Here is a 9,975-nt window from a genome sequence, read left to right as displayed (position 1 = left end):
GTTAAATAACTATAAAGGAATGTTGCGAAGAGGGTGTTTACCTTTTGTGTCTCACTAAGTAAGATTATTTTGAGGGATGTTCTGTGAAGTAAATGTTAACTGGACAACTGTAATATTATGTGTTGAAGTTTTATCTTATTTTGTTAATTTAATACTTAAAATTTCAAAAGTGTTACTGGAATTTGTGGCTTCTGAATTTTCTATTTAGACTATTTCTCATTGTCAGAATATAAAAAAAAGGTTTTGGTATAATGCCCAAGTTTGATTTGTGCAGCAATTAACATCTGCTGGATCATAACAATGCAAAATGTGTTTCTCACAAGAGAAATTTGGGGATATTACACATTTAATGAAACATTAGAAACAATAGGCTAAGGAGCAGTAATGACAACAATACACATGGATTGAAAGGAACTTAAAACAGATTTATTTTGGGTACATGTATAAGAATATTGTGTGTATGTATGACAGGTTTTCAATGATTAAGCAGTTTGTCAATATCTTTATTCAGCATACTTAATGAACAGTTATTAAAGCCAATGCAAATGTAATGTTGGAGCCTGTTACATCCTGGAAGACAAATAAATTTCTTGCTGCATGCAGGAGGCAAGTGCACATCAGGAGGTCTGAACAGCTTGACAGTTACAGTCAATCTGACCAATACATGGCAACAATGGCAGAACAGCAATCATCTGGAGCACAGTACTGGCATTGCAGTTGCCTCCCATGGAGACTGTTGTCACATAGAGTGCTCAGGTTAAAAAGAAGTGTTCTACTGCCATCAGCCCATCTCCCTTTCATCACATTGCTGCTTCGTGTCCCAGACACTTTAGCAGCACTCTCACTATTTCCACAGTGAAGTCTGCCAGTTGCGATCACATCGCAGCCGCTGACTGGCCCTTTCACCTTCTCAGCCAAACTCCAATTCCAAATTGGAGCAGGGTGCTTGATTAAACAGCTCCTGTTAGAGCATACCTGAAGTCCTACTGCTTTCATGAACAGGGTCAGAATCTCAAATATTTTCACAGTCTGGGAGACTCAGCCCACTGATGAGCATGGAGCTCGCTTTACAATACCTGGTTCCCCTTTAGACATACACAAACCAAACATGGTCATTTTATACAGGTAGTTTTCATCATAAATGAACACAGAAATTTCTAATTGAAACACTTGCAAATGTACAATTTCAAACTGTATGTATTTGACAGATAAAGTGATTGAACAATAAAGCCACGCAAATTATACTGAAGGGATAATCTTCCACCATCTGCTCTCAGATTATATCAGAATGTAGTGAGTCAAATAAAGAAGAAACAACGTAGTCAGTGGGAATTCCATCAATAAATCCTTTCCCGCTGCAGCAAACAAACCAGCATGAGATATTGGTACCTCGATTTGAATTCAGTCTGTAATCTTTCTCGTACACCCTAAAATTAAAATCATCAATAAAATGCATGCAAAAATGTATAAACAAATTAGAAAAATTAAGTAGGATATATCAAAAGTGTTATCTTTACAACATTACCTCGTCACTCTAAGTTTATGACCTTTAACAATCATTTTTGCATGAAGTTTGTTTTGATCTAAGCCAGGGTGAATGTTGTGTATTTCGACATTCACGTCATGGTAAAACTGACCTGTGTCAAAATAAAGAAAATTTAAGTCACAAATTCAGTAGTGTAGTGAGAACACGTTGCCCTGCCAAATAAAGAAGATAGTTTATTCCACAGCGAGAACAGCCTAACAATTTGTCAGGGATAAATGTGTTTTATTTATTGGTGTCACAAGTAGGCTTACATTAACACTGCAGTGAAGTTACTGTGAAAATCCCCCAGTCGCCACACCCTGGCACCACTTTGGGTACACTGAGAGGGAATTTGGCATGGCCAATGCACTCAACCAGCACATCTTTCAGACTGTGGGAGGAAATGAGAGCATCCGGAGGAAACCCACACAGATATGGGGAGAACGTGCAGACGCCGCACAGTGACCCAAGCCACAAATCAAACCCAGGTGCCTGACATTGTGAGGCAGCAGCGCTAACCACTGTGCCACCGGAAGCTGTTGCTAGATTTTGTGACTAAAATTTCCCATTGTGTAATGCTTTTGCCTATGCAAGCACTGTGGTGCTAAATTGATTTAGTATCAAATTAATTTAATAGTTAATAAGGTAACTTAATTAAGATCAATATTAAATAAGGGATGGAATTCCCTTATTTAATATTAATCAGTGGAGAAGAGTGGCAAAGTTGTGTGGACTTCTTTCCAGATATTATAGGGCTGCCAACTTTAATTAAATATAATCCTGGACATTTCATCACATGATTTGCCCCCCCACGCTGCAGCCATTTGTCAGGCAACACACCCATCCTTGTGATGTCTTCCTGTGCCAACTGGAAAGCAACATTATTACCCATTGGAGGGTATTTGACTGCAAAACAAAAAGCCTCCACCATCCCGCATTTTCAATATCTCTGATAAAGCAAAATGTTCAAAGAAAATTGCATAAACATTTTTAAATGTCCCGATGATTTTTTCTTCAGATTTGTACACAGCAGGCAAGAAAGCCTGCAGGTAAACCCTGGCTGGTAATCCTGAGCCTAGCAGGAGGGACCCTCCTTGTCAGACACACTGTGCGCTTATAATCAATCCTTCTCCCCAGAGTACTCTTGCTGTGGCCTCCCTGTCTAGCCCCTATGAACCCACTCCACTCAGCGGACGTCCTGGACCATCATCATTGTTCCTTGGTGTAGGATGTACTGTAGAACTGGCAGTGGCCACTGCTCCCAGTTGTACTGTCAGTGTTGGAAAGCTACCAGATTCTGAATGGTCAGTGGCTCATGGAAATGAGGCATCTGCCCTCCAGCAGAATATCTGGGCGAAATTCCTCTGACAGGAGTCGGGAAGCCCAGCGGCAGACAGTTAGGTGCCCGATTTGGATTAAATCTCATTGGGCCTAAGGAAATGGCAATAGTGGGTTGTTTTGGGTTTTCAGCTGGTGACCCCCTCCTGTACTTTTAAATTCTGCTCAAAGTTTGGAATAGGTATTTTCCAAACATGGCAGTAGAATATTTATATGTCGACCGGCATGGTGGCACAGAGGTTAGCACTGCTGCTTCACAGCGCCAGAGGAATTTCCCCCAGATATTCTGCTAGAGGGCAGATCTCTCATTTCCATGAGCCACTGGCCAGGGACCCGGGTTCAATTCTGGCCTCAGATGACTGTGTGGCATTTGCATGCTCTCCCTGTGTCTGCATGGGTTTCCTCCGGGTGGTCTGGTTTTGTTCCACACTCCAAAGATGTGTGGGTTAGGTGGATTGGCCATGCTAAATTGCTCCTTAGTGTCAGGGGGATTAGCAGAGGTTATATACACGGGGTTACAGAGATAGGGCCTGGGAGGGATTGTTCTTGGTGCAGCCTTGATAGACCGAATGGCCTCCTTCTGTACTGTAGGGATTCTATGATTCTAGTCTACAATTCTACAATTGTAACAATTGTACAGTTGTATTTGAGTTCTGGATTTGAAATTGCCTTACCCAGGGTGAACTATTCTTTTTACTATTTATTTCACAAATGGGTGAACAAAGGGATGTGAACAGTTGTTTTCCTTAACTTTATCCAAGGACAAAAACAAAGTAAATGTTGCCAAATTCACAGTCATTTTCAGTGAGGAATGTAAATTACTGCTCTTGGGTCATAACTAAAAATGGCATAGGAGTCGAATAGTTTTTTGTTGCAAAGGAATATGTAAAGCTGTTGTGCAAGATCTGCATTGCTTGGTGGTGGTGTCCAATATTCACAACAACATCAACAACATCAAAACTTGGGGCCAATGCTCCCAGAAGTGCTGAATTGGCGGGAAAACTGTTCTAAATCCCATTCTGACAGTTCAGCTTCTCGTCTGAATCTCTGCACTCTGTGCACTGAAGAGGTTCCAGTCGTGAATCTCATTAAAAACCTGGTTTGCAGGGGGGCAGGGCAGGGCAGGGCTAGGGCCTATTTGTGCTGGAGTTTGACAGTTCTGGATGCATGTGCTCAGTGGTCCCAAACTGTCAAATTCCCGTTTGCTGGCCAGCCCGGGAGCCCCGCAATGCTGCCCCTCCAGCCCCCCTCCACGGCCCAATCATGGCCCCCACAACAATTCCCTGTCCCGGAGCGCTCTGACGCCCAGGCTCCACCCCCAGCAGTGGCGATCCCCCCACCCACCTCACCCAAAGAGACCCGCCGCTGACCCCCCTGGGATCAGACTCCCCCAGAACCAGAGGCAGGCCCCTCTCCGGCAGACCACTCCCTCAGCCCACCCCAATCGCTGCCCTCCCTCCATCCCATACCGATCCCAATGCAGAGTGGCAACAGAAGCCCCCATGCCCACCAATCACACTTAAGCCCTGCCCATAATAGGCACCACCCCCTTGGCACTGCCTGGTACCCAGTGTCAAGGTGCCCCCCGGGCATGGGCATTTTGTCCTTGGGCAGTGCCAGGTAACACAGGCTGGCACTGCCGAGTGCCCAAGCCCAGGGGCACCACTCCCACTGCCCCATCCCCTGGAAGGGCCATGATTGTCCCCCCTTCACTCCAGCGAGGTCTCCTGCTTGCCCCCTGGACAAGGGGAGCTAGTCTGAACCCCACCCAACTGAAGTACTCCTGGCGGGGTGGGAGATTCAATCAGGACCTAAAAGGTCTCGATAATTAACAAATAAACATATTTAAAATAGATTAAAAACAGATTTAAATGACTTATCTGCCTTCCCGCTGGTTTCCAGTGTGGTCTGGCCGGCGACTGTTCGCTGGCTCTGGGAGGTGCACATGTGTTCCCGGCACATGTGCAAATTCCCGTTCAAGGCTGCAGACGCGCGTCTCCCAGCCAGACCCAACAGAAAAGTGGTGAGCCGCAATGGGAGAATTGTGGTCCTTGTGTCTCTAAAGCATATTTAATGTAATATGACATCCCAAGTTGCTTCATAGGAACGTTATTAAAAACAAATGATACTGAGCCGCATAAGTCAGATAATGAAAGCTCGGGCAAACTCAAAGAACAGAATCCCTACAGTGCAGAAGGAGGCCATTTGGCCCATCAAGTATGTCTTAAAGATGGAAACCAAGATAAAGATGTTAGATGAAAGTTTTAAGGAGGATATTGCAGAGTTTGCGGCCTTGGCAGTTGAAGGCACAGCCACAAATTGTAGAGCATTTAACCAACTGGAGAACTAATGAAGTGAATATTCTACATACCGAGTAATCCATGGGTCACATATGAGAGCCTGTGGCTGTCAAGTGTATAAAATCCCAGAAAGTCTCTGTGTACAGTGTGATTTTTCCTCACCCGATGCAGCACAATAACAAATGTTGCAGCATCGCCCATTGTCAATGTGAGATTCCTTTCCTTCACGATTGAGATGGAGAATCTAGGAAATAAACGTTAGAGATGATAAATGATGCAGTGTCTAAACGCTTATATCCTGAATATTAGATAAGCACAAATAAAGCTCTTAAATTTGTCTATTCTAACAATAGCTTAATAATCTTTATATGTTAATAAGCAAACGTTCCTTGAGGTCTCACTCAATTGGTCCATGGGATCTTGCCATCAAGTTGGAATAATCATACACCATCTGAGCAATCAGCTCTCACCACAGCCACAGGATTGTAGAACTCCTCCGTCTCAGACCTCAATCCTTTGCACCTGACTTTCAGTCTCACCTTTCAGGACAAGCTCCTGAAAATACCTCTTTGACCTCTTCTTGCATTATTTGTGCATTCGTACTGCAATCTATAGCCCATCTTTGAAGTTGTATATGTTTTAATGTTAGCTTTACTGTGGAACAGTGCATACTTTGTGTAAGACTTCACATGTGACCTGGAAAAGGTTTTGAAAAAGTGAACTGGCAATTAGAATAAACGCAAGGGGGCAGTGGGAAATGCTAAGGAGAGGAATCCTCTCAGCCTGAAAGCATGGAGGACGGATATTGGTGCAGCAACCCGCTAACATCATTTAAGTATGAGAGATGCTGCAGCTCAAATTTTCACAGGGCAACCTGAACATAATATTAGGGGAATTATCGGATTTGGGGGTAAGAACAGAAGAACAAAAGATTTGGGGTTAGAAGTAGACCATACAGCCCCTCAAATCTGCTGTGTTTGCTACAATCACAGCTGATCTTCTTTCTAAGTTCAACTTTTCTGTCATTCCCCATTTCAGGCAGAATCTTAAAAACGGGCATGCTTATGATCTCAACAATGTTTGGAATTGCATTTGTAGATTAGCATGGTGGCCAACTGTAGATTTTCCCATGTGACTTTGGATTGTTTAATTGACCAGGATAGGGTTTCCCTTTCCATTTATTTACTGGGTTTTGTAGCTGTGCTTGTTTTGAGATTAGATATTTCTGATGAACATTTACTTACATGTGAATCCAAAACAGGACATGTTCCAATTTCCCTATGCCCTGCTGTGGTTAAGGTACATTACATTTACCAGCCCTCTCAGGGACCCTTCTCATGGCTCCCAGAGGGGTCACCAGCAGCTGTGACCATTCCCATTTCCACCTCTGACTTAATCGGGGGTGGTTTTGTTGCTGCCAGAAGACCAACATGGGGCCTTTCCCATGACTGAAAGGGCTTGGCTGCCATTTTACCACCTGCAGCAGGCTGTATTAAACCCAGCCCATTGTGTTTCCAGACTGAAACCGGAATCTTTTTCTATTGGTTTTAGTCAGGAAGGTGGCTAACATTACAGTGCAGTGATCTTTTTGAGACAAAAATTGCAGCTACGAGGAATGATTGCATGGGCTGGAATTGTGTTCCTTGGGACAGGAGAGTCTGAGAGGAGACTTAGTGTAAAAGGTTATGAGGGGCCTGGATAGAGTGAATGGGAAGGATCTATTTCCCTTAACAGAGAGGTCAATGACAAGAAGGGGCATAGATTTAAAGTGGTTGGGAGAAGGATTAGAAAGGAGGTGAAGAAATATTTTTTCACCCAGAGGATTGTGGGGGTCTGGAACACTACCTGAAAGGGTAAAAGAGGCAGAGACCCTTAACTCATTTCAAAAGGTGTCTGGATATGCACCTGAAGTCCATAACCTCCAGGGCCATAGAACAAGTGTTGGACAATGGGTTTAAGCTGGGACACTCATTTGTAAGCTGGCACAGACATGATGGACAGCATGGTCTCTTCCTGTGCCACAGACTTTTCAAACTTTTCTAAATATCTAAAAAGGAGGAATGCGCAGGGATATGGGGAGACGGTGGGGGAGGATGTGAATTGCTCCTTCAGAGGGTCAGCATGGTCCAATGGGCAGAATGGCTTTCTTCTGTGCTACAACAATTCCATGATTCTATCTTACATCATTTCAATGGACATAGTGAACTCATCTTGCTTAGCAGAAGATTGGATCTTAATTGTGAGACTTTGTAGAGGTAAGAAAGCTTTCTGCTCTGTGATTCCATGGCAATGTACCAGTCAAACTGATTGGAACAACTCCAAATTCTGCATTGTATCTTCCAGAGCTGTATCGATGGTAGCCAAAAATCATGGATTAATATTGGATCAGTTACAGAATATTCAACTGCTACTATGTTTTCTAGATTTGTCTCTTAGGCTAGTCTAGATGTATTATGATACAGCAGGAGATTGAGGTTGCATTGGATATCTGTATCATACAATTCATTGCTGTTATTTTGCATCTTTCTATAGAGGACTGAATGGAACAGTTTATCATTCTCTTTTAGTCCACAACAAGCCATCACAATCTAGTGGTTGCGATGCCAGTGGTGATATGTGGTAAGCGTGATCCTTAAAGGTGGCTTAATCAGATAGAACGTTTATTTAAAATTTCAAACTCTGTGATTCCCCCAACCAACATTGCTAACATCGGGCATGAATAGGCTCCTTCTTGTTCTCTTTGCTGTAAAGAAAATCATCCCTACAATGGGATTTTGTAGCAACAGAGGCAGCATTACAAAATAAGTGAAGAAGGTGCTCAATGTACTTCCACCATGCTGTGCTAATTCAACATTATTAGGAGATATTAGCTCTTCCTTGAAGCTTTTCCTTGCCTGTTTAATGCTCCGTAACCATAAAGCTAAAAATGGATGAAGGCTTCCATCTCACTGAGGAGGCTTCAGGCTAAGCCACATCCAACAACCTGTTCTGAAAACTCTGTTCACATCTTGGGCAGCTGTGACAATTCATAACACTCTGAAACAATCGATGAAATTCTAAATCAAACATCCCAGAACATTCTTAAAAAAAAGCAAACGGACTGGGCAAAATTCTTTTGATCTTCCCACCAGTGGGACCTTTCAGTCCTGTCGAAATCGACCCCAGCTGTGGGTTTCCTGACAACGGAACAGGCGGGGAATGTAAATCGCCGTCAAGTGCAATGGACCCAGAAGATCCTGCAGGTAGCCGATGGGAGAATTCTTTAAGGTGGGGAGGGGGTGCTGGAAAATTCCGCCTACTCCATCTGTTAACGTTAATGGATCCTTGGAAGAAATTCCAGGATCTAGATGCAAGTCCAAATCTTTGCTAAAAACTGATGGGCCATATTCTATCTGTATACAAAGTTACACTGAAATCCAGCCATTACTTTTTGTGATTATATTGTTTACAGACTAACAAAGGGGTGAAAGCAATTAATACCACACTATAAAAGCCTTTACTTCATAACAGATTACTTTTATTTTTTGAAATTAATCGTAATTGGAACCTTCACTTAGGTTTTTAACTGCAGCAATATTCTATTCTTCCTTGTAAATGCGATGGTGACTTCTTGGTTCTGGCTTTTATTTTGCTTTGAATATTTTTCTTCACATGTTGTGACTAATATAACTGCAAAGGTAAGCCATAATTAATCAACAGCCACTGTTTGTAGAAATTAGGCTTGACATTTTAAGATGCTTTCTGAGAATTGGAATAATCAAACATTTTCTTTCTTGGCTCTACTTGCATTGTCACCAACTGTTATCTAAAGACAGGGGTAATGTTGCTAAATTAATACATAAACCATACCTCTCTCTTGTTAGCAATGCTGTTGCTGACCAGGAGAAAGTAATCTTCTCCTCTCCATGAAGGACTTTAATCATTTGTGTCGATACTTCAACTCTCAAATCCATTTTAGCGTTCACAATTCCAAACTTTCCAAAGTATGTTTTTATTTTCTTGTCATTTCCTGTCTCCTTCACTCCAATCAACTGTCCATTTACCACAAAATCTACATGCAAATTTGAAAAACATTAATGAATATTAATCGGTTCAAAATCTGGAGAATCGTATTTACATGAAGCTGTGATGGATGAAACTAACTGTTATAGGCAGACACCAGCAAATGTTTAATCATAGGGAATAACTGGATTATTAATAGTTGAGATGAGAAAGGAAAAGCTAAGAATGGGATATAACATTTTGATAGTGTTGTTAATTGATAATTCCTCATTTTAGTGATGGTAATATTTCTAGGGAGAGTGCTAGTTGATTTTTTTTTAATCTGTAAAATAAGCAGCGTTAACTAAGTTGACAAATATCAAGCTATTAATAATCTACAATGATGTGTAAATACAACTAGGATAGTAAGACATCTTTGAAATGGCCATGATAACAAGAATGTAAAGATACATTTTGCAGATATAAGAAGATCCTACCCAATATCCTTCATCGATGGAAGACTACTTCAGAAAATCCACAAGTAAAAGTCGGGGGAAATAATGAAGAAAGTAGTGGAAACATCAAGTGAATCATGCATAAGATTTGTACAAAATAGAAGACACTAATAGGGGCCACTTAAAATTAGAAGCATTATACTGAACTGTCAATTCCAAATGTTACAAGTTTGAATCCTCTCAGTTACGTTGGCTGAAATTTTCCCAAATAATGGCAGGTTCTGACTGAAAACTGACAAGTTTGTTCCCAGAGAAACAGTTAGGTTTTCACTCCAGATCTTCTGACACTTTTTCAAAGAAAAGCGGTGGTGGTGGT

General features: G+C 42.0%; 1 protein-coding gene across 1 annotated transcript in view; it reads right to left on the bottom strand.

Annotated features, from left to right (window-relative positions):
* Positions 1–404: 404 nt before the first annotated feature.
* LOC145336518 (inter-alpha-trypsin inhibitor heavy chain H3-like) overlaps positions 405–9,975 on the bottom strand; it is a 55,427-nt gene continuing 45,856 nt past the window's right edge. Inside the window, exons 19-22 of the mRNA XM_080181759.1 lie at positions 9,013–9,214; positions 5,235–5,407; positions 1,526–1,637; positions 405–1,427 (exon numbers count right to left, since the gene is read on the bottom strand). Coding sequence (XP_080037885.1) covers positions 1,274–1,427; positions 1,526–1,637; positions 5,235–5,407; positions 9,013–9,214 — 641 coding nt within the window. The 3' untranslated portion in view covers positions 405–1,273. The remainder of the gene's footprint in view (positions 1,428–1,525; positions 1,638–5,234; positions 5,408–9,012; positions 9,215–9,975) is intronic.

Source organism: Carcharhinus amblyrhynchos, chromosome 3 (genome assembly GCF_965287045.1).
Source record: "Carcharhinus amblyrhynchos chromosome 3, sCarAmb.v2.hapA, whole genome shotgun sequence".
Classification (NCBI taxonomy): domain Eukaryota; kingdom Metazoa; phylum Chordata; class Chondrichthyes; order Carcharhiniformes; family Carcharhinidae; genus Carcharhinus; species Carcharhinus amblyrhynchos.
This window is presented reverse-complemented; position numbering and strand designations above follow the sequence as displayed.